At 41.4% G+C, this 26,013-nt stretch overlaps 1 protein-coding gene across 4 annotated transcripts in view; it reads right to left on the reverse strand.

The window, feature by feature from the left end:
• Positions 1-26,013, reverse strand: part of PARPBP (PARP1 binding protein) — a 95,493-nt gene that overhangs the window by 11,630 nt on the left and 57,850 nt on the right. For 3 of the 4 annotated variants that reach the window (XR_010592171.1, XM_042851520.2, XM_005303694.4), the window contains 3 exons: positions 23,055-23,238; positions 18,998-19,176; positions 15,281-15,362 (listed from right to left, as the gene is read on the reverse strand). Coding sequence is in view for 3 of the 4 variants with exons in the window: in XM_042851520.2 (XP_042707454.2) it covers positions 15,281-15,362; positions 18,998-19,176; positions 23,055-23,238 (445 nt within the window). In the remaining variant the exon portion in view is untranslated. The remainder of the gene's footprint in view (positions 1-15,280; positions 15,363-18,997; positions 19,177-23,054; positions 23,239-26,013) is intronic. The other variant, XM_065565398.1, reaches the window with a different exon arrangement.

A 26,013-nucleotide genomic window follows, 5' to 3' on the forward strand; every position in this document is an offset into this window, starting at 1 on the left:
CGACAAGGGAATCAGGGGCGGGTGCGAGTACAGATGCTCGTAGCCCCTAGATGGCATAAAATAGCGCCCTTCATTGCGCTTAGCTCTGGGGGGCAACGAGGATGGGGGGTCTGCCATAAAGTTTTGGCCGTGTCCGATATGGGGTCTCACAGTCATTGGCTCTTTAGACTTGTTCAGGGAAGAACGATCCCTCTCTGACTTCTTTTTCTTCTGAGGCAACGGTGATTGAGACTGGTGCCTACCCACCAAATGGACTCGGGAGGAGCCATGACTGTGCTGAGAGTCTCACACAGCGTCCTTTCTCGGCACCGGTTCCTGGGATGACGGCGCTGGGGCACTCCGCACCAAGGAGGTGGTGCCGGGCACAGGATCCCCTGAACCTGGGTCTGAGTGGGGGCACAGAGCTGCCTCCATGAACAGAACTTTGAGCCGCTGCTCCGTCTTTCAAAGTTCTGGAGCGAAACTCGCGGCAGATTCTGCAATGGTCCTTTTGGTGACCCTTATCTAGGCAGCTTAAATATGCGGTGTGTGGGTCACTTTTTGAACCCCAGGGACCACAGCATACCATGGCTCAAGGGAGTCAGGGAGGGGGGACCCCCAACACACTCTAAACTAACTATAAAACTACTACTAACTACAAAAGAACTATAAACAAATGGGGGGAGGGATAGCTCAGCGGTTTGAACATTGGCCTGCTAAACCCAGGGTTGTGAGTTCAATCCTTGAGGGGGCCACTTAGGGATCTGGGGAAAATTCAGTACTTGGTCCTGCTGGTGAAGGCAGGGGGCTGAACTCTATGACCTCAGGCCAAGTGCAATTATTTCTAATTCACTGGTGCAAGGAAGCCAAATTCTGTTTCATATTGGGGATGCTATGTCTGTGTCATACTACACACTCTAATTTGAACGTGAGGCTTGTCTACCTTCTCTGTTGTCCTTTATTTCCATGCTGGAATGAAATTCTAAGGGGTAGTGACACAGGGTTAACAGTGGAGGGTCATTCAATTTTGATTGTCCTCTAATCACATGGAAGCCCAATGGGTAAAGAGTTGGCTACCACTCAGAACAAGCCAGTTTCCAAAATCTGAACTTCAGGGGAGGATGTAACTAAGCAACAGATCACCTTGTGGGACATTTTGATCACCTGACAAGGTTGATGGGGGAGGTCACATGACAAAGGAGACTGGCAGTTATAAAAAAAAATGGGTCCCACCAGTCATTTTTGAGAACAATGTACTAGAAACAGACAACTGACTACAGAAGAGATAGGAGACTTCATGTTCCCAAGGAGAAGCCATGGGCAGAAGGAAAGGGAAAGACAGAAAGGATCATGAATCCATAAAACTCTGACCCAAGACCAAAGAAAGCTCATCAGTGAGGAAGCTGAGGTAGGGATTTCCCAATCGGTGTTTTATTGTTTTGTCTATATCTGTATATTTCTTATGCTAGCTAAAATAAAGAATCATTGTGTTAGAAACCTTTACAAAGACTGTGCGTTATGTGCTTAAAGTATCATGTGTTTCTGAAGAAATAAATGGTAAACCAGGATGACCCCAAGGTTGGAGCTCAGGGAAACTGAGTATTTAAGCAAATAGGCTGTCAGCACTGGTCCCTGGTGCCTAGGGCAGCCGGACCACAGGCAGAAAGTCTGTGCCCAGGAACTGTGACAGAGGTCAAAGAAAGAGAGAGTGCTGGAGCTTACTCAGACCAAGGGAAGTTTAGAAACACATAGTTCAACCATGTGGGACTCAAACAAAGTCTCCTGGTGAATGTCCAGCAGGGGGAGCTTTAAAAGGGCTGTTGCACCATGTTACTCCCATGTATAACAAAATCAGTCATCCTGAATAGATATCTTGTGTATCCAAACTTACAGGTGAGGAGTTATTTGGGGAGACAGAGAAACTAGTAGCTGAGACAGAAGAGAGGCCACAACCCTCACTATCATAGCCAGCACAGCAATCCATTGGGTTTAACACAACCAAGGGTATTCAAGTAGAGACTATTACTCTGGCAGAGGAAAAAAATCTAGAGCAGACACTGCAAGGAATCCTAGATAAATTTTCCTCCGAACCAACAAAATTTTCAACATGCCAAAGACAATATTTGTATACGAGAGCTCAGAATTCCTGTATAAGACTCTTCCTTCTTATCTATCCTCCAGATCCAGAATCCTAAGAAATGGTCGGTAGTTGTCATAGCAAAGTACAGGTCACACGTTACATACCTTGTCAACATGCCAATCAGAGCCCTGCCCAAAGAAACAAACCCATTCACAACTGGACAGCTGCTGGAAAGAATTCACATCCACCAGTTGTTCAAAGTCAAGTAAAACTTTTGAACCCAATGCAAAGAATTGCTCGCCCAGGAGTCATAGCAAGCATGTCTCTGGCCATAATTTTACTATCGTAGAATCACAGGGTTAGAAGGGACTGCAAAGGTCATCAGGGTAAAGATTTGCAAAGATCCAAAACTTTATTGCATCAGTCATTTCTTGACAGTGATCATCTGTAGCCAGTTATCTCCAATGGCTAGAATTGCAGGTGCCATGCATTGACTTCATCACAAGTGGGTTTTTCAAAATGCACTTGCAGAAATTTCTTCTGAGAATATGGAACCACACATCTGATACAATGCCAAGTTAGGCATCATACTGAGATCACATCCTAATGTCTCTGTGAGCAGGTAAGTACAAACATGCTGAAAGCCAACCCAATTTTCACTGCGCATACTCACTATGGAAGGAAGACTCGTAAGGCAGGAAACATACTTGGAAGACAAATTTCCAAAATTTCAGAATACAAATCCTTTTAGTTCACCTTGACACTACATCACAGTCATGTGTTTGAACAAAAACAAACAATCCCACATGTAAACATCATCCTATGAAATCAGATCAGTTGTCCATTGAGTGCAATATCCTGCCTATGGGAGTGGCCAGGTACCAGCTGCTTCAGAAGAAGGTACAAGAAACCACATACTAGGCAATTATGATACTCACAGGGGATGTCTCCTCCTATCTCTCATTAGAGGTTGGCTTATGATTGATGCATGAATGTTTTTATCCCTTCCAAAACCAGGGAGAAACCAGAGGTCAAAGGTACTCCATGGCAACGGAAATAATGGCAGAGAAGAATCTGCTACCTTGCAAGACAGTTCGCATAAAGGATACAAAAGAAAAGGGAAAAGAAAGTTGAAAGGTTCCTAGTCCTCCACTGGCTCAAAAGGCACTTTTGACTTGCTAGTTAGCCAAGGAACACACCTACCTGAAGAGAAGACCAGTTCTCTTGAAGCAAAGACTCCTTCATCCAGACCAGCAACACCTACAGTTAACATCCTGGACATTGGAAGAGAAGTGTACTTCAGCATGGATTCTCCATTAACCTATGATGTATTTTGGTATCCAGCAGGATTTTCATTAATTGATTTGGTCAAATTTACATTTCTGATGAAAGAGGAAACAGAAAGCTCTTTGGGGCACTGACTACCTCTGTTTGTATAGTACCCAGCACAACAGGACCCTGACCTCTAGATGTTACCTCAATATAAATATTATAATAAAAATAATCATAAAAGTTCTGATTTGAGTCCTACAGCCAAGCACCATGCAAACATAGGAACCGGTCCTGGTGGTGTTCCATATGCAGGCACATCAGACGCCAAGATTAATCAATGACAGATTACACAAGCCTATAGCTGGCCTTTCTAGTTGCCATTACCTCGATAGGCAGGTTTTGTATAGGTAGAGGAACTAATTCCAAGAACCAAATTGGTGCTATTGTGAGGAGAAGGATTCTTATGGCTCCAGAAACCTCACTATGTAAGGTAAGTTCCTCTTTCCTGGGAAATAGTTGTACCCCCATTTTATTCTAACCTTAACATTCCTAGCACTCTAAAGATGTATGTCAAGCATTTGGAGAATGCAGAGAATTGCTCACACCAATTGCACCCTGTTCATCTCATTTTATCCAAAATACCAAGGCCTCAGGGTGCCAAGGTTGCTGCAGGCAAGAGGTTAAAATCCTGCACCAACTGGCATGCTAGGCATCTGTGAGACTATTCACAGAAATGCCATGGGGCACTGAGGAAAAGTGTATGGGCCTCATCTAAGGAAGATTTGCAAAGTAAATTTCCATTGCTCTGCAGAGACAGCCTTTGATAGAAAAGTGCTACTGGGTTGGTTTCCACATAATACCTTGCTTTATTGGGTGGGGAGAGGCCTTCTGCAGCCCAACATCTCCCACAATTCTGTTACATCCAGGCAGCTCCCCTTCACTGTGCAGTTTCTGGAGGCAATTTAAAGTTGCAGCACTGCTCATGCTGGCCACACCCCTTCTCCTGATTGCTGCCAGATCTTCTACCTTTGTGGTACCAGGTCAGTGGCAGTTCATTTTATTCCCATATCTTCCATTTTTCAACCATTTTTTGAGCAGTGAGGAGCAATTTTCTGCTCTTCCAAGTCTCCTTCTGCTCAGGGTCTTAACAGCATGGTGCTTATAGCCATGCAGAGCCTCTGCTGCAGCACCTCCCTGCAGAGCTCCTCTGCCCCCTTTCAGGCATGGCAAAACAGCTGTGCAAGCATTAGGCAAAATCCAAACAGTGCTCTATACATAAGACAGCTTTTCCAGGCTTGGCAGAAATTAGATCCAGCCTGTTCCCATCCAGCTGACCCCATCTCTTCTAGGCCATGGGCTCTGAATCAGATAAGGATGTTGGAGACCATACTTCTCCAAACAGCTGAAACTACAACACAGAAAAACTCAAACCAGAGAGACAGAGCAGAGCAGGGAGAAATTCTAAAGATGAATTCAGCCAGCTAGCCCAGGTGGCAAGTCCTGGAGCGACACAGGACCGCAAAGGTAAGACCCTTGCAGTGCTGCCAATGGGTCTTAAATGCTTTCAAGAGAGAGAAGCAGGGCTCATATCCAGCCTGCCCCCTCGTTCCCAATTCAAGTCAGAAAACTCAGGTAATGAAACCCCCATCTCCCACTGAGGGGGAGTGAGGCCCTGAAGGGGTGGACTTCGAAGGGGAAATTTCTAGAGAGCTCCAGGCTCCGCATAAAGGCAAGCTGCACAAGGACTCACAATCAGCCACTCATGCCCACAAAATGTATCAGAAACCCCCAAAAGAATAGAAAGGGAAAAAGCCAGTTCTGGCACTGAGCCAGAACCGGTTTTTGACTCCACCACAGTCTAGTCAGTCCTGCCAGTTAAGCACTGGCAACCCTGATTCAGGGGAAGGAACCTCGGGTAAGTGTGTAGATAAATTTTCAATTACAGGGTAGCACCCCCAAAGTAGCAGGACACACCTTTTGACTTATTAATTTACTCATGCTACAAGAGGTAGTTATACAACAAAGAGAGGTAGAGTTTCTATCTGCTTTTTATTTCCCTCTAGAGTTAGGCAGGAGGGCCACACGGAGCAATTTGTTTATGTACATACAGATGTCTCATGAATCCTTCTGAGACCACTCTGTGAAACTTTCATGTAGGTACTCTGCAATCCTCTGCTGAATGTTTCTAGGGAGGGGTGTCTTATTTCTTCCTATGCGGTAGAACACTTTCCCATGCCACTCAGCGATAATGTCAGCATGCACCATTGCAGTACACAGGCTAGCAGCATATGGGCCCATGTAGCTTAAGGATGCCAGCAGCAGCTGTGCTTTCTCTGTCTTTATTATCCTCAGGAGCGAGAGGAGCTAAAATCACCGTCGCCTGTGGAAAAGAGTCCCAGTATTCGGTGCCACTGCCCTATACTACTAGAATTATGCAACCAAGCAATTCCTTCCTCATTTCCCCAACCCCAGGCAGGCCATGCTCACCATAGCTGCTGCTGTGACTGGCGGCATGCACAAGTAATCCCAAGCAGAAGTGAGAATGTAGCGCTTTAAACTTTAGGGAAGCAAGGGAGTGAGTTTAGCATCTTAAGTTTTGCTTTCCATAGAGAATACACTGACAATGGTAACTGTTTGCTTTAGTTGCAGCTGCTGCCATTGTGGCCTTCAGGGTCTCCTCCCACTCACACCCACAGAACACCTGAGCCAGATAAGGAGAAAGAAGAGGATGCAGGATGACATGTTCCAGTAGATCCTGCAAGTCAGTGCTGCATCACACAGTGAGCACAGGGTCTGGAGGATGACCACTGCAGACAGCCTGGAGAAGGATAGAGTAGAGAGGAGAAAGGTGCAGGAAAAGGATAGGGAAATGCACCAGGACATAATGGGGCTTCTCAGACAGCAAACAAAGAGGCTGCACACTTCGGTAGACCTTCAGGTTCAACAATCCTGTGCTCACCTCCCTCTGCAGCCTACTGAGAATCAATATCAGGACCTCCATCCCCACTCCAACATTCCATATGGCATTAGTGGTTGTTGCACTAACCTTATTAACCCTGAGGGACATTAAAGACAGTAACAGCTTCACATACACTGACCTTTGAAAGCCACAGTTCCTGTATGTGTAGCTGAAATGGACATGAATGTTCATTCCCCTTCATAAGTTCTGTTCTCTTAATTTATTAAGTTTTAATGTATTTGCTCTTAAATTGCCCAGGGGTATTTTTGCATAGATTTTGTTATAGAATAAAATTCTATAATTGGAACATAATTCATTTTTATTAGTCCACAATATATGCTGGCTGGTGCTCAACAGTTTTGACAGTGCCCACTTACCTGATACTGCATGGTGTCACACAATTCATAATATTCGCAAGCAAAATTAACAGGTGCATTAACAATGTTACGTTCCTACATATACAGCAATCACCACACAATTCATACCAGGCTGCAAAAGACCAGGGCCTGGTAGAGGACGCTACAACAACTCTGTCTCACTATTAAAATGGTCTTTCAAAGCCTCCCTCAGCTTGCTAGCTCAGTCTTGAGCTCTTTTAATAGACTTGTATCTGCTCCACCTCCACCCTCTGCCTTGGCTGAAATTTCTCCTTTGCTTTCCAGAAATTATGCAGGCCACCGCAGGCAGCTGGGATATTTTTCTCATTGAGGTCCAATCTTGTGAGTAAACAGCACCCCTTCAAATGACCAAAGGCATATTCAACTGCCATTCGGCACCTGCTAAGCCAGTAGTTGAAGCATTGTTTGGTGCTGTCGAGGTGGTAGGTGTACAGCTTACATGAGCTAAGGGAGCAAGGAATAGGTTGGGTCGCCCAGGATCACTATTGGCATTTCAACATTGCCAGTGGTAATCCACCAGTCAGAAAAGAGAGTAACTTGAGTCAAATTAAGTTTGTAGTATAGACATGACCTCGGCCTCAAAGCAAATATCTTCCCTAAAAATCCTTCCCCAAGGCAATGATTCCCCTGTTGTCCTCCTTTCTTTGAAGATATGATCAGAGAGGAATTGGAGAAATCTGACAACGGTAAATTCATTAACAGACGGGACCTTAGACTCCACAAGCTGCAAGAATCAAAAAATGCTAATTATTGAAGTCCCAAAGGTTGATGCTGCAGTGGCAAGCCTTAGCTGAGGATATGGATATCCCTTCAAAAAGGGAATTCTTCCATAAATACCCAACAGACAGGAGAGTGGAAGCTCTCCTCAGAAAGAATTTCAAAGCTTCCTCGCCTATCCCCAGAATGCCCCTCGCTGTGACATGCTTTGCAAAAGCTAAAAGGTCCTTGATGGAAGACATTAGGGCCCTGAAGGATAGTGACCTCCCTGGCTCCAGTGCCATACTTAAGAAATTTTCCCTAGCAACAGCATTCGTGGCTGATGCCTCACTGGATGCAATGAGATTTTCTGCCAGAGCCAAGGCATCCAGCTCAGCAGCCATAAGGTACATATGGCTACAACCCTGGAAGGTAGATGCCTTCCAAAATAGGGCAAACAATGGACTCCCAAAAAGTCCCGTGCTCATCTCAGTTCACAGAATCTCTCCTCTTTGGAGAAAAGTAAGGTAAAATAGCAGCAGAAAATGCTGCAAAAATCTAAGCAGTCCCTTCCTGCACCACAGAGTGCTGTCAGAAGGGAGTACAAATCTGTTTTCAGGCAGAGACACTCCTTTCGTCCATCTTCCTCATAAAAGTAACAGAGAAAGGACAGCAGATATACCAATGGAAATTTTTGGAACCAAGGCTTGGCTGGAAAGGCCTGAGGTGATTCTGCAGCTCACCAAACCACATTATGACAATAAGCGAATGTGCTTCTACACAGATCTGAATCTAGGAGGCAGAATCTTCCATTTCTCAGAGGAATGGTCCACACTGACCACAGACAAGTGGGCAAGGGAGATAGCGAGCCAGCGATACTCACTTGAGCTGCAAGCTCCATCCCATCCATTTTTCTTCCAGTCTCCCATCTCCAGCAACACTGCAAAGCATGAACTGGTCTGGAATGAGACCTCTGATCTCCTGGACTTGGGAGCAATAGAATGAGTTCCCTCAAAAGAAAGGTTCTCAAGGTTCCACTCCATCATCTTGATTATCCAGGAACCAATAGGGGAGTCAGAGCCATCCTCAACCTCAAAAGGTTCAATAAGTGGATGAAGAAAATGATATTTTAGATGGAGACCCTAGCCTCTACGGTGTCATTCCTGTCTCAAGGAGACCTCCTAACTTCAGGGGATTTGGCAGATGCTTATTTCCACATTTCCATATGACTATACCACTGCAGGCTCCTGAGATTTACTTGTGGTACAGATTATTACTAGTACAGTAACTCCTCTCTTAACGTTGTAGTTATGTTCCTGAAAAATAAAACTTTAAGTGAAACAATGTTAAATGAATCCAATTTTCCCATAAGATTTAATGTAAATGCGGGGGGTTAGGTTCCAAGGAAATTTTTGGGGGCAGACAAAAGGCATTATATACTGTACAGTACTGTGGTTGGGAAGTGCCCCGGCTTACCCCATACAGGCACAGCCCGCTGCAGACAAGGATGCTAGGAAGCACCTTTGCAGCAGCAGCAGCTTCCCCGGAGAAGAACAGGCTCGGACTTTGTCGGGAATGCTTGAGGCCCCTCTCTTCCTGTCCCCTCTCCACTCTAGGCCCACCTCTTCCCACCCCCACTCCACCTCCTCTCCGGAGCATGCCCCAACCCCCCCCCCCACCCACACACACACAAAGTCCTAAGCGCCACCAAACAGCTGTTCAGTGGCATTTAGGATTTTCTGGGAGGGCGGGGGAGGAGCGGAAACACAGCGCTTCCCCGCTCCTGCCCCTCCCTCCCAGAAAGTCCTAAGCACAAAGTGCTGGGAGGGAGGGGGAGTGGCGGAGAAGCCCCGCGTCTCCACTCCTTCCCCGCCCTCCCAGAAAATCCTAAACGCCACTAAACAGCTGTTTGCCGGCGCTTAGGACTTTCTGGGAGGGAGGGGGAGGAGCAGAGACACGGCGCTTCCCTGCTTCTCCCCCTCCCTCCCAGAAAGTCCTAAGTGCCTGGGAAGTGCTGGGAGGGAGGGGGAGGAGGCAGAGAAGTGGAACTTGTGCAATGCTCCCTTGTAAAGTCGCTGCTCTGCCACAGAAGCTTACAAGCAGGCAGCCAAACGCCATTATAAGGGAGCATTGCACAACTTTAAACGAGCACATTCCCTAATTGAGCAGGGACGTAACATTGAAACAATGTTAAGCAGGACGACGTTAAATGAGGAGTTACTGTACAAAACACTCCCATTTGGTCTCTCCTCAGCCCCCAGGTTCTTTACAAAGATGCTGGCAGTGACATTGCCCAGACTCAGGTCATAAGGTATGCGCCTACAACCCTTTCTGGGCAACATCCTGATCAGAGCCCTACCTCAAGCTGCAGCTCACAAAGACATGATTCAGAGTCTGGATCTCCTACAAGTGCATGGTTTTGTAATAAACATCAAGAAAAGTTTCTTGATTCCTTCGACAAGGATAACTCACCTGGGAGTGGACAAAAACATCTCAGTGGCAAAAATCTACCCATCATTTGACAGAGTCCAGAAGAGCCAAGATCTCATATCCGTACTGCACACATGCAACAGGCCAACCATAGCTCAGAATCTTCAGCTATTGAACCTCCTAATGTCATGCATAGAGATCACTTCATGGGCAAGGCCACACCTCAGGTGTCACCATACTTTCAGAAGGAAGATATGAGATTTCTCCTCAGTGCTCATGATAGATCAGGTGCTCAATTCTCTAAGGTGGTGAACAGTCCCAGTAACCATCCTCAAGGGCCTCCCCATATCCCTTGACGATCCGGAAGGAGAGATGGTGGCTCAGTACTGAGATATCATAGAATCATAGAACTGGAAGGGACTTTGAGAGGTCATTTAGTCCAGTCCCCTGCACTCATGGCAGGACGAAGTATTAGCTAAACCAGTGGTTCTCAAAGCCGGTCCGCCGCTTGTTCAGGGAAAGCCCCTGGTGGGCCAGGCCGGTTTGTTTACCTGCCGCGTCCGCAGATTCAGCCGATCGCGGCTCTCACTGGCCGCAGTTCACCGCTCCAGGCCAATGGGGGCTACAGGAAGCAGCGCGGGCCGAGGGATATGCTGGCCGCCCTTCCCGCAGCCCCCATTGGCCTGGAGTGGCGAACTGCGGCCAGTGGGAGCCGCAATCAGCCAAACCTGCAGATGCAGCAGGTAAACAAACCAGCCCAGCCCGCCAGGGGCTTTCCCTGAACAAGCGGTGGACCAGCTTTGAGAACCACTGATCTAGACCATTCCTGATAGCTGTTTGTCTAACCTGCTCTTAAAAATCTACAATGATGGAGATTCCACAACCTCCCTAGGCAATTTATTCCAGTGCTTAACCATCCTGACAGTTAGGAAATTTTTCCTAATGTTCAACCTAAACCTCCCTTGCTGCAATTTAAGCCCATTGCTTCTTGTCCTATCCTCAGAGGTTAAGAACAATAATTCTTCACCTTCCTCCTTGTAAAAACCTTTTATGTACTTGAAAACTGTGTCCCCTCCCAGTCTTCTCTTTTCCAGACTAAACAAACACAATTTTTTCAATCTTCTTTCATAGGTCATGTTTTCTAGACCGTTAATCATCTTTTGTTGCTCTTCTGTGGACTTTCTCCAATTTGTCCACATCTTTCCTGAAATATGGCGCCCAGAACTGGACACAATACTCCAGTTGAGACCTAATCAGCAGGAAGTAGAGCGGAAGAATTACTTCTCGTGTCTTGCTTACAACACTCCTGTTAATACACGCCAGAATGATGTTCGCTTTTTTTGCAACAGCGTTACACTGTTCACTCATATTTATCTTGTGGTCCACTATGACCCCCAGATCCTTTTCCACAGTACTCCTTCCAAGGCAGTCATTTCCCATTTTGTATGTGTGCAACTGATTGTTCCTTCCTAAATGGAATACTTTGCATTTGTCCTTATTGAATTTCATCTTATTTACTTCAGACCATTTCGAATTTTAATCCTATCCTCCAAAGCACTTGCAACTCCTCCCAGCTTGGTATTGTCCGCAAATTTTATAAGTGTATTCTCTATGCCATTATCTAAATCTTAGATAAAGATAATAAACAGAAACGGACCCAGAACTGATCCCTGCGGGACCCCCCTCCTTATGCCCTTCCAGCATGACTGAACAGCTGATAACTACTCCCTGGGAACGGTTTTCCAACCAGTTTTGCACTCACCTTATAGTAGCTCCATCTAGGTTGCATTTCCCTAGTTTGTTTATGAGAAGGTCATGCGAGACAGTATCAAAAGCTTTAGTAAAGTCAAGATATACCATGTCTACGACTTCCCCGCATCCACAAGGCTTGTTACCCTGTCATCTCTCCTTCTGAAGCAAGCCCAGAAAATGACCTTTATATGAGTTCCAGCACTTCTTATTTTTTAGGACTGAAGCACTGCTTACAATGCTAACTTTATTGCAACATATTTAATATTAGCTAATATCCCTGTTAACACATGGACATAGTCACTACAACTAATACCAGATAATAGAGTTGCCCTTACATATATATACACTCCATATTACAATCGCTGGTTGAAGGGAAGGGGATAGGAGAAGAAGAACGATAGTATTCTAAAACAAGCATTATTTGGCTAAACTCTTGTCACCTATATCCACTGTTTCTATTCCTACCAGATTCAACTAGACGTTAGAAGCTAATTGCCTTCCATGAGAATTATCATAGAAGAAATATCTGAAGTTGTTTTAGAAGCAGTCATCATACAATTATCTTAGTAGAGTAAGGACTACCACAGATCACTCTCAAAGGTACCTAAACTCTTATTCCATGTTCATTCTTCTCTGGTAAAATCTCAACCCCAGATTTACATGTGTGATCCACAAATAGAAAATGAGGTTTTTCTTCAATGAAAAAAGAAATCCACTATGAATCTATTAAAAGAATTCATCCAAGGACCAAACCCAATCCAAAAATCATACAGAATTATGAACACCTCATCTGACCACTAAGTAAAGAACTACAGGTAAGAGAAAAAGAACTAAAGAGAAAGCTTGGCTTCTCAAAAAGCAGCCCCCTTGCCAAAGGAAACAGAGGCAAGAGTAGCCCGAGGAAGAGGTAAGCAGTCTTCAAGAAAGGTTGCCTATGAGCCTAAGTCTTTGTAGCACCTAATTGCTAGAAGTCAGACTTTGACCACCTTACTCACACTGATGAGTAGATAGTCATACAAATAATCCCACTGAAGTCAGGGAAAGTAAGGCAGGCACAATCCAGCCCAAAGAGCACCTAAACCTTTCTAAGCGACATAGCTGCATGATTCAATGTACCTCAAAAATAGGGCTGAATGAATTAGTCCAGATAAATTAATAATCCTCTTTCCCACCTGACAAAATTTCTTAGATCTTTCAGACTAAACATGAACTTTGAGAATGTTTAGATATTTGATCTGCCTCGTTTTTGTTTTTTTTTCCCCAGAGGAAGATGCAGGAGATGGAAGTATCTCTTATCCTTACCAGCTCTTGCAAGTCTGGTAGGGAGGATGAGCAGGAGCATACTTTCTCCTCTTCCTTTAAGGAGTCAAGAATAATAAGCATACTTCCTCACTAGATCTCCTCTTGAGGAATGTTTGGTCTTTTTGTACCACCTCCAATAACTCTTCAGGAATGGGATGTGCAAACATTTCTGCGTCTTCTGCCCCCGTCCTGAATTGCAAAGCAGCTATGGGACTAACATGACCCGCTATGGGACTAACATGACCCAAAATATACTGCATTATTCCTCATGCTTTCACTTACACTTACAGCTAACTCATTCAGCTGAAATTTGGCACAATGGAAACTCTCCACAGATTTTTACTCAAAAATCACAAATCCACAATAACCTAGTTGCTTTGTCCACCATCTGTATTTTTTTAAACACACACACACACACACACACACACACACACACACACACACTTTGCTCCAGGTTTCAAACTTAGAAATCTGTAGTTTTATTCAGAACTGCCTATAGGGATGCTTCGGTAAACAACTGCTTTGGAGGATACATTTCTTTTCAAAAATTAGTGCATGCAAGTGTTCCACTTTTCGTTTACCAGATTTTCTTAGAGATCTTTATTACACAGTATTACATTAAAGCTCAGCAGGGAATTTTAGTTCACACCAGCAGGGTCTACGTGAACCAATTAATGCACACCACGTCAGCAAGATTTAGAAATCACATTCCTGTACTTTGTATTACTGCTCTGTATAGACAAGCCCATAGACAGATGCTTTTAAGTGCAATATAATATGTTAGACCATTTGGGGAGAAAACCAAATTTGCACATCTTAAAAAGCTCCTGAGGAGAAGCATTAATGAAAGAACAACTCCTAAGTAATTACTGACTTATTGAAATATGTATAAAACTCTTCTTAGCGATGGCTCTAATATTTAATTGTTAAAAAAATGCTTAGTATCTGATGAGACAGAAGAGTAAAGTTTACTTTAAATAACCCCCTATATATTCTGTGCCAATTCTCTGCAGCTACAGTAGCTGCTGGTCCTGTAACTATGAAGTATCAATGTAAAGAGGCCGTATACATTCTAAAAATAATACAGTAGATCACTACTACTATAAGATGCCAATTTGTTTGCCCTTTCACCCCTAAAATAAGAGACTTGATTGTAGGTAGTCTTTAGCCAACAAACTTACATTTGTCTGAATATTTTGCATTATAATTTATGCTTCGTAAATAGAATATTTAGGATACAGACATGCTTCAAGTTTGATGGTTTACTTTATTTTAGTTCCACAAGGAATTGTACTGAAAACCCAATAAATCTACCTGGGGTTGAGACCCCTGATAAAATTATGTCACAGAGGACTACACGCACTAGGCTGCACCCTGTGAATAACTAAACATTGCTCCAACATGCCAAGTTAATTCATTTTGGCACTAGGAGGGGGTGATTGTTTTGTTTCTTCCCCACACACCCCAAATATATATTGTGTAAAAATTATTCCCCACTTATGGAAAGTTACTTTTAGTTATGCTAGTCTACTGTTTGCTCTATTGCTAAATAAGTACATTTACCACAAATTGATAATACTGCTATATTCTTTCTTCATCTATTAAAATTGATCTAATTTATTTCCTCATCTATTGCTAGAACCCATCTGCCAGAACTTAGATGGCCAACTTTCATTTAGCTCCCAACATCCACATGTGAGGGATTAATCCTGACATAGTCCCAACACAGACTAAATTTTGCACTTCTGCTAAAAAAGCATTCATGAAGCTGTCAGTGCTGTTAAAGACATTCTCCTAAATGATGTTTCTAACAATATAACTCACTATTATAAAGTAAGATTTCTGTCTGAACAACACAACAAGATATAGAATTTAAGTTTTTAATGTTAAGTATTTAAGTTTCTTGTTCAGAGAATTCTTGCTTTGTAACAGGATTTTGGAAATCAGAAACATAAAAAGATGCCCATAAAATGATACTGAAAAATTCCATTATTGCTCTTTGGCAGAGCCCAATTTAGCAGGAATGCAAAATTAAGAGTTAAGGCGCATGTGTTTGTCGTCATTTTTTAAGCCTCTTTTTCCTACAAACGTTGCTATTCTCATTTATCATGTCACTCTTCTAGTCAGGCCTATGTCTATATTGCTTCCTCTTTAAGGAGATATAACTAACGTAATCACCAATATGCTTCTTCATTTATGGAATCCTTTTTCAAATTGGGATTTTGATAAAAATTACCAATATGTATTAATATTATTTACACACACACACACACACAAAGTGTGTGTGTGCGCATGCGTGTGTGTGTGTGAGAGAGAGAGAGAGAGAGAGACTGAATGCATAACACAAAAATATTATTATATTACATTCATACAATATATATTATAATATTATATAAAACAACCATACAACACCTTAATTTTTCTTTCACCAACAGATGTTTTAATACGTTGTCTGAGAGGTTTTGGAGAAGACCCAGTGGATTGTGCTGGAGATCTACATTTAAAAAAAAAAGGGGGGAAAAGTTTTAACTAATTACACTTCAGCATTTTGTAATAAAAATTCCTAAGCTTAAGAGCTCCTCAGAAACAGGGAGAATGGAGGAATCCAAGCTTCTGTTCCTCTATCCTTTCTCCTGCCCCTCTCCCGCATGTCCCCACCCTGAAAAAAAAAAAAACACCCTGTGTGCATGTGAAGTACTGATGGGAAGTACAATAAAATTTCTGACTTAAGGTTTCAGCAACCAGCATATGCTGTTAGGATTTAAGTTTAACCACAAAGTTGTGATTCTGCAGGCACATCATTGTTACTTGTGGCATTGGCAGTGCTACAGGAAGTTTCTTCCCATGATTGTCTTCAAAGGCTTCTGGTCAGTCTCCACAGTAACTTCTGTCTGTCTGTCTGTCTGTCTCTCTCATCCACCCACACTTTGATGGAAGTTCTCACAGACAATGACACTTCTATTTTTCAGTTTGTGCATAGTTCATTTCCATTGACACAAGACTTGGATGCATACACAAGTGGTTTTGCTTCTTGCAGTAACAAAATCTCTTCTTTGCTTGGAAATATACACCTAATGGTTACCTCTTTATTATCACTGTCAGCCAATGTGCCTGCTCTGACAAGTAGCGGTTTCATTTCAGCAGAGACAGAACCTTTCTAGGTGTTCCCCTGAAGATCTGAGTCTCTTTAAGATGCTTTTAGCTGTGCCAAGACTTCTGCAAGATGAGGTACAAATTTGGCAAGATGAATTGCCAACATTAGTAGCTTTTCTAGCTCAGTGAGCTAGTTCCTTCCACAATGCCTACAAAAAGTGGGTCTTCAGGATATTAGTAGCTTTGCAGACCACTATAGGAAGGTGTCATGGGGTGCGACTCACCACTCCAAGGCCTCCTACTGGCTGTCGTGGGAATTAGCTCTTCTTGCCAGTGTACCCTCTTCTGGTGGTGCCTCGCCTGCATCACTTCTGCTCTGACACCCACATCACTCCCAGTACTGTGGTATCCCCTTCAGTGACACAGCCCTCTGGCCAAATTACACTCTGGGTTCCCCCCTTTTGGGGGCTCTGCAATATCTGTCCAGCCACTTTCCTCAGTGGCAACTGCAGTCCAGAGTTCCGCCATTTCCCCATGGGCAATTGGAGAGGAGGGGTCCCAGGTTCGCCCATTACTCCAGGTGCCGGACCAGGAATCCTGTAGATGGTAGCTTCTTGCTGCGTACCCTCCAACTCCTCTTTAGATCTCTCTGGGCCACTTCCCCGCGGCCCCAGCACGCTCTTTGCCCTTGCCTCAGGGACTCAGTCTGCAGATCCCTGCAGCCCGCCAGAAGCTGTCTTTAGCTCCCCAGGTCTCTGCCTGCAGTCCTGATCTGTCCAGAGTGCTTGCTGCCTTCAGCCTGCAAGGCAGCCAGTCTTCCTCCTCCCTTCTCAAGCTCCAGGGAGTGACTGAAGCTGCTCTGCAGCTCTTCTTATATGGGCCAGCCTGACCCCAACTGGCTGCTCCTTGCAGCCCATCCCTGATGCCTGCCTCCTGTGCAGCCTCCCAAGGGCTCTATTAACCCCTTAAAGCCCAGTGTGGGCCAGGCACCCCATCACAGAAGGGCATTTGATGAGTAGGAGGCAACATGGAAGAAAGCACAGAAACAGTTATGGGAGAAGTAGACAAATGGAATGCCAAAGATGGCATCCTTGATGGAATGAAGGGGATGGGAGTAGCAACATAACTTTGACAATAGAAAACTGGGAGAAGCAAAGTTACGTAGGACCTTGAAGGCTTATCAATGAGGCAGGGAAGCCAGACAAGAAAGAATTGTGTACATTTTCTTAATAAATTATGGAAATATTTAGTCTACGTTCATTCCAAATTTACCCTAAAAAACACAGATAGTAGCCCTAACTGGAGCAGTCTCCTTATTTTGATATTATCTTCAATGCATTTTCTCCGGTGGCTAAAAAAGAAAAGCTGAAAATGCTATGGGAAACAGCAGGTAACCCTTTTCTGTCCTCAATAAGACTTCACAATAATTACAACCACCCCTTATTTTTCTTAAGTATTTGCACTCCAAGAATATATACATACAAGAAATTGTTTCAATATAGTCTCCAGTGGAGAGCAGCAGGGATCCATATAATAAGGAAAGGATGAAACATCTTCTGTCAGATTTGCAGTATACACAGAAGAGACTGATTCAGTGAGAAAAATCTCACTTTGTCTGGAAAATTCTAAAATATTTTTGATGATTTATTGTTAATGTTGGTACTTTCAGTGCCAAAAGATACATAGATGCCAGAAACAAAACACTATCAAGATCAGATAAAGGAGATTGTAACCACTCCTTACCAGTACCTCTGTGGAAGGTTTTTTTCATTTTGAACTTCTTGCCAGGTTTAAGAATCAAAAGATAAAGCCCTGGAACCATCCAGTCTAACCACTTAAACTGAAAGCTCTGTCAAGGCCAACACAGAGCTATAGGGGAGGGATAAAGAGAAATGATCTGAATCTCTCAAAGTTTCATACATGAAATACATTACTTTTCTCTTCCAACCTTGGCCCTAAAAATAAACACTGTTTTCTGGAAAGTGGTCAGATCCCAGACACAGCTAACCATGAAGTTTAAACAGATTTTTGGGACCTTTCAGTATAAAAAATAATGAAATCTCTTGACACAACAAATACATTTGTTAAAATTCAGAAAATACTTAGAACCAAGTCATTTGATACTAAAATTGAGAATTTTAAATTAACAAATAAGATGGCAAACTATAGTAAGGTTTAATATTTCCTATGTTTCTACCAGTGACCAACCTAGATTGCAAATGTATTGGTAGTGTTCTAGATTAGCAGAATATGGTATTTTTGAGGAAAGTGATACATTTCACCACGCAGGTAAAACATTTTTATAACATAAGAACTTAAGTATCAGGGGGTAGCTGTGTTAGTCTGTATCTATAAAAACAACAAGGAGTCTGGTGGCACCTTAAAGACTAACAGATTTATTTGGTGAAGTGAGGTTTTTACCCACGAAAGCTTATGCCCAAATAAATCTGTTAGTCTTTAAGGTGCCACCAGACTCCTTGTTGTTTTTATAAGAACTTACAAACAGTATTATACCCCAGAAGTGACTGTCTTTAGGTGGAGGATGATCTCTTACCTATCACACAATGTTGAGAGTTTTATTGTTTGTAAAGCAATTGAGAACCTCAGAATAAAGGTGCTACAGAAGTACAAATTGTTAAGGGATTTTAGAGTCTGGAGGGAAGAAAGGAAAAAAAGGAAATAAATGTGATTTCCAGTATTTTAGCAAAAAGAATCCCTCAGTTTGTGTAAAGTTTCTTACTTTTACTTAAAGTGACCATTTAGTGTGGTAGATTCACTTCTTTGAGTAAGTTGCTAGTGTTAAAATTATGTTTTTTGAGCTATGAACACACTATTCTCAAATGAAGTGAAAGTGAAAATGAGATATACTGAGTAAACAACAAAAAATGGAAACAAAAAAGTTGACAGCAAAATTGACAATACATCTCTTAGTTTGCTACTAAGTAATTTGCTTTGTATAAGCAAGAACATTATTCTTGTTCTGCAGACCATTTATTACAGGGGTTTGTTTTATTTTATAGATTTACTAGTACTCACCTAAAGAGTGTTAAGACAGAGGTGATTCCAAATGGAGTTACATTTTCATCACCGTATAATAGTTCTGCTTTGTTTTTGGTAGGAAGATTGGCAGCTTCTTCATCCAAAAGAGCTAGTAAGGCCATCACAGTTTCTCTGCCACAGTAGGCAGTGCCATGGTTTATGACATGTAATTTTGGCTGAAAGTAAATAGAAATTATTCCATCTAAGTAAATATTAATAGGAGCATATAATAAGAAATGCTACAATACATCAAACCAATCAACAAGGAATCCATCTTTAACAGCAGCCAGGTGCTTCAGAAGAAGGTGCAACAAATCGCCCACAGACAATTATGGAATAACCTATGAAAGCAAATTTTCCTCCTAACCCCAGGCAATTAGTGATATTTAGCTAATTGCTAGATGGAAGCATGAGCTTAATAAGATACACAGATAAATATCGGAGTCTGGGCAATGAGACTGCACTACAGAAGTTAGGTTGGGAAGAAAATGAACAGTTCCCCATCACGTATTCTTGAGTGCTGTGGGCCACAAAGATACATTCTGGGACAGTCTAACACCAATCAGCCAACTCTTTTCACAGACCTGACCAGAAGTGTGTTAGGTACAACAGCCTCCAGATTGGCATAAAATAGATCCCTCAGGATTTTCCACAACAATGGAGAAGTTCTCAAAGAAAATAATCTACATCTGGAAATGCTCAATGCTGCTCTCAGCAGCAGAGATGTAGAATTTCATAACCACTGTGGTACTGCAAGAATTGCAGGGCTGATATAAAAAAAAATAGAAAGTTAAAAAAAAGTAACAATCCTGTACAGAAGTTTAGGGTTTGTTTTTTAAATGTACAGTAGTAGATTTTTAAAACCACAGGGTTTCTTGTTTACATGTAAAAAACACACTGCAGTTTAAATTTATTCTAAAAGATAGGATAAGTAGCAACAGAATTTATAGAATCAGTTAACTAATCTTAAACAATCTCCTTGAATAAATCAAATTCTATTCTTCTATCTACCTGATTACATCAGTTAGTGTATCTATCTTTCAAGAAGTATAGCAATCTATATGTCAGACATTTACTATAAGTTAACAACTAGTAAACAGAAATAGCAACTACAGCTATGGATGTCACCTAAAATTAAAACAGAATTGTCTATTTCAGTACCATTTAACTTCCCTAAAATTTTATTCTGAGCCAACGCAGCCATTACATTATCACATAATCACCTTTGTACAATATCATGTTGTGTCATGACACAACTGTTTTACTGTGAAAACTGCAAAAAAGAACAGTCTCGACTATAACTATGAACACAGACTAAAAAAAGCTCCACTACAAATTAAGGCATTCAGACTTAAATGGAAAAAGCAGCCACATGCAAGCATAATTTCTCTGATGCTTGTTAAAGCTATGCCCATGGCCCATTTCTTCCTGCCTCCAAAATAAATAGACTAGTCTCTCATGAATGACTTTCTGCTACTCCAGGTCCTATATTGATCAATCCAGGTCACAATAGCCAAATTCTGGCCAGAATAGTAAACTTCTCAGAAAGTGATGAAAATTCCCATTAACCATTAATTCAGGCTTCACATAATTAAATTAAAGCAAAGCTTCCTCCCCTGTGGAATAATTATTTAGCTGAAGCCCAGGGATTCCCACAACATCGAGATATGGCAAAGAAAAATATTGCCAGGTTAAAAGTTTTGTATCTGTTTGATGCAAGGCAACTGTTTTCAAGTGCATTTTATTCAGAAATGAATTAGACAGACAGCCTTCCTAGCAATACTATACGGTTAAAGCACCAGTTGTGGCTCCATAGTTAAAATGAAGTTGAATTTTGCACTTAAAGAAGGGATTAACCTTTGTTAGGTACAAAAAATACAGCATACCCCCCCCCCCAAATCACAGCACTTACTATGAATAAAAAACCTATTTTTTTGAGACTTTATAATGGAATCTATTAGTGAATCCTATAAGAAATATAGCACCCAGTGTCGGGCCTTTTTTGTCCAAAAAGATCTTCACAGAATACAGATGCTTCATGTCTCCCATACAGTTAAAAAACCACATTGAACTCATAAAAACATAGGCTATATTTGATTTTTTTCAAGAATCAATGGCTATTTTGCCCCTATTATTCTTAATAACTGTACATTTTTTCAGCAGACACTAAAGAATAATATTCTTCTACAAAGAGTTTCACCAAAAACTGCACTTTTTCAAAATTGCTGAATCTCTCAATGTTCTCAAAGGGACTGACATTACAGGCTGCCCTCAGTTGCCCATTTAGAGAAGGGCCTCTATTCCCCATTCTTCTCAATGGGCCCAAGTATTCCTCTTCATTTCCTCACAATATAGGGTGCCACCATCTTTGGCTTCTCTCCTGCAGGGAACAAGGGAAATGGTGGCCATGTTGATAGGGGACATCAACCTATGCCTTATGTTCCATTGAGAACAACGAGAGATGGCAGCCATTTTGAGATAACAGTTCTTTGAGAGTTTTTCTGAATAATAAGATTTCATGCAGAAGCCTCCGCTGGCAGAAAAACTTTCAGTTATGAAAAACAACAACAAGAGTGACTATTAATCCTAAATATTTATTTTCAAAAGCTACCTGTTGCACCAGATCTATTCCGAAGGTAGGATAGAGGAGGAGAGTGTTCACATGCAGAAAATCAGTGGGTGGGAGAAGTAGGATGTGTTTATATGGAGAATATGGAGGACAGGAGTAAAGGGGAAACTGCACAGGGAAACGTAGAGTGGGGCAAGAAGTAGAAACTGGGGGGAACATGAAAAGAGAGGCAAATGCAATATAAACTCTGCTGCTTGTGCTCCTTCAGAGTGGCACAAAGCAGCCACTCCATATTGGTCAATCTGGACACAAAAAGTTAAAACTGTAGAAAATTTAAGGTATCTCTTCAAATCATTAGGAATATCAAATGGTAGCATTCTGATGTTTTTAATTAAAATTTTATACATGAACACTAAACAAAGAAAATTCCTAGACAAAACTGAAATGAAGATGAAGTTAAGGTTGAGAGTACATATCAGTAATCTACGGTAAAATACATTACAGAGATGTTAGAGAGACAAAGTGGGTGACAAAGAAGAGGTATGTGTGCTCGAAAGCTTGTCTATCTCACCAACAGAAGTTGGTCCAATAAAAGATATTACCTCACGCACTTTGTCTCTCTAATATCTTGGGACCGACACGGCTATAACTACCTATTACTGCACTGAAGAGATCCCGAAACAAAGCATTATAAACCAGGAAAATTCAGAATTAATATTAAATTGAAAAGAAATCCAAACATTTTAAATTATGGAAATCACAGTTTCACCACCTAAGTAACCTGAACTCTGCACTGTAGCGATACCCCGCTTTTTTCGGGGGGAGAGAGAGAAATGGGGAGGGCAAGACAGAGAGAAAAATCTAATGAGTCTTTACAAGTCAATTTAAAAATCACCAATATAATCTGGAACCACAAATAGTAATCATAATCATAATTATTGCATGGTATCTACAGAGCAGAGTTATTGTTCTTTGGATATGCATTACTATATCTTAACATGTTTGGATTTAAATTTAACGTAGAGTGTTCGGCGTTTATATTGATTGATTTTGAGAACTATGTCATCAATTACTTATATGTACTTTCAGCCTTAACTGCATCTTAATATAAATTGTCATTTAAATTCCCCGATAAAATTAACTGTATTCATATTAGTAACAGATGAGTTATTTTACAAATATTTAATATTTTTACAAACTCTGTTATGAATGGGAACAATAAACTGCATTTAAAAAAAGCTATTTTAATAGGTTTATCATTTTAATGTACGAATTTTTTAGTTGAAGTAGAATGGCTTTTTGAAAGCCACACTGTAATCCTAAAGGACTTAAAAGAGTCTTTCAACAAATTTAAGTGTACTGTGCTACACAGGAAATGACACTATTCTGTATTATTGGAAAAAGATTATTCTGTATTTCAAGTTATTAAAAAAGACATTGGCCTTCTTGTAAAGCTATATAGTAGAACAAAAGGAGGCCCATTACCCGGGCTGGACTAATTCCAGTGGTGCTAGCAGTCACAGCTTCATGTTGAGAATTGATAATATTTTTAATCCTCAAATCCAAATCTTGTAAAACTTCCTCTGCTGCTCGACAGAATGGATCCCCACTGTTTCGGCCTTTTATCAAGTGCATCTTGATTGTTGATAGAATTCGCCCCCCTGCAATTCTGAAAATAGGCATAGAGTCATCCCCACATTAATCTTGGCAATGCTTTAATACACCTATTAGTTCTGAACACAGAGTCTTCACAGTTAATCAAAACTGTTCAGAGAACAGCTTTGATCTTTTAAATAAAACAGCAGTGTGCAATTAAATACTATCCTTTGACATAATAGTTTACTAAAATATTAAAGATTAGAAAAATCAAAAGGAAAAATAAAAAGGTAACCAATTCAACATTTGGAGTACGCTGATCTACAAGACAAAGAGGAACTATCTTGGCTGGAAAGAAAGTTCTGATAAAAGTATCTTCTGCAAATCCACATCTTTCTGTTTTACTCATAGATCATGAGCGTGTGACAAAGTTCTAGGAGAACTGAACCACTAAATAGTAAGGCATAATACTTCATTTGCAAATATATTTCTGTTTCACATAAGCCCTTCCAACAACCAGTCTGTTTTCAGTTTAACTAAAATATCAGATTGCCTAGTTGAGCACTGATATTTGTTATAAAGGTGTACAATTTCCCATTTCATAACAGAGCAGGAAAGATTCCTCCACAATCAGAGAGCACATACTGAAATACAAATTTGACTATGAATTATCCACACACTTTTGACATAACAGATACTATTGTAACAGATGAGAGTATGTAATAGGGCTCAAGTTCAGCAGTTTTTAATAGAAAGACCAGAAAAGAAGGCATATATGTTCCCAATTATACAAACAAAAGTTTTGAACTCATGAAGAATGGAGGGCACTCCTGATTGTGCTAGAGAAGCTTTGAAGTAGGCATCATATCTTAAACAGTTTGCACAGCAACTAACACAATGGATTTGGGGCCCCTCAACAGTACCAAATTATTAAATACCAATAAAGGTTTAAACAGAATTTAAAATGAGTGGCAGAGATGTACAGAGAGCAAACAAAATGAGGCAGGCTACAATTATTACCAGTGCTCAGGTTTAAGGAAATAAATAACGTCAAAGAATCAGTTTTCCAATCCTCAGATACCATCCCACATCTTCATCACTTTTCAAATATGTTTGTGGTTTGGTAATTTTGTTTCCAATTCTCTTATCACCTCAGGATGCATGTCCTCCATGGCTACTGATTTGATTATGTTCAAAGTTTTCCCCAAGTATTTCCTTACTCATTTTATAAAAATCAACTATTTATACTAAGTATTCATTATTTCAGAGACAATTTTTAAGAGAGGAATCCTGTAGCGTGGCAATTTTAGTCATTATTGTAATCCTCTGCATTCATTAATACGCCTATTTGTTTTCTAGTCCTTTTCTCTTCAGTATTGGGTACTCTCATCTTTTCCTTCAAGCCTTAATCAACTTATATTCCTGTTTAGTTTACTATTTCCTTCCTCAACTTTACTATTTCCAGTAAAGGGTTATTTTTCCCCTCAGATCTTTGATTGGCTCAAAATAGAGCTGCCAGTTGGTAGTGATGTGGGGTTGGTGGGGGGGAAGACTTCGTTTAAAGACCATTCCATATCAACAGGGAGCAGACAGGACCCAGTCTTTAAAAATATCTGTATAAGAATCTCACTCCTGGGTCTCATGCTCTCAGGAAAACACAGGGTAGAACTCCACAGCTCAAAACTTTTGATCTTCTGATGCAGTGGTAGTGGCTAGCACATGAACACCAATACCTCAGCTTCCAGAACCTTCCAGTTGGCATCTTCTTAATCAGACTCTGAAGGAGCTTTCTTCAGGGGTGGTTCTCACACTTGCTTCGGAAGCTACTCCAGCAGAGTTAATGGGCGGCTTCTCTGTCAGAGAGTTCTCTATTTTGACCTTGCCTTTAATCTGAGACTGACCAAAGTCTAAATTTAATTTGCTTTTCACAGTCTGATGCAACTTAAGAGTACTATTCTGGTCAGGTCCATAACTTCCTCCTTTCGTCTGCTCCCGACTTCTAAACTTTTGGACATATTTGTCAGCATGTTACATCATACTAATGAGAATTTTTTTAATCAGAGGATGGACTAACTACATCTCCCATTTTAGAGAAAGTTTCACATGCAAGTAAGCTTCAGATACATTGGACTCAGAATTCTGAAACACTGGGAAAAATTATTCTACAGAAAACTGTCAGGATTCAGGGCTATAGACTCCTGAAGTCCAAAAAAGTGTACAAATTGACAACACCCTCCAAAATGGGTCTCAGATCCCTGACACACACTGTCCAAACAGTGTTCCTATGAGGAGTACCATTTCATTTGTGCATTCAATTTCAACAGGAGTTTACAAATTCCCTGGAAGTGCCTCCATCAAACGCAATTTAGCCTATTCAGGTTCACACCCAAAACAATAAAAAAGCTAAAGAGGCTGAGGGTGAAGGGAGGTGAAGGGCAGAAAGAGAGGACTGAATATCTAAGACTGAATATATAAGAGATGATTTGTTTATACTGCATGAAGGAATATGCCCAGGGACTTTGCTGTTTTGAACTAATCCGACTGATCAAGAGTCCTATAAATAAATTATAAACCCTAAAGAAGTTAACTTGAGTCTCCTATTGCTTCTGTCCTGCTACTCAGGCCCTACTTTGCCACCCAATCCTTAGTCTCAATTTTTGTAGAGGACAGATACTTATTCATTTTATCATAGTCAAAACTGTATTATATTTTACAATGAACTACAAGCTTTAAATCAAAATGAATAAAAGATCTGCTTCGTGGAAGTGTAGTGAGGCGGAGTGGTCTCCCACTGAGCCAAAGGGGGAGGAGCCACTCTTTGATTCCCTAGTGGGTGGAGCCAGGCCAG

This window comes from Chrysemys picta, chromosome 1 (assembly GCF_011386835.1).
Source record: "Chrysemys picta bellii isolate R12L10 chromosome 1, ASM1138683v2, whole genome shotgun sequence".
Lineage (NCBI taxonomy): Eukaryota > Metazoa > Chordata > Testudines > Emydidae > Chrysemys > Chrysemys picta.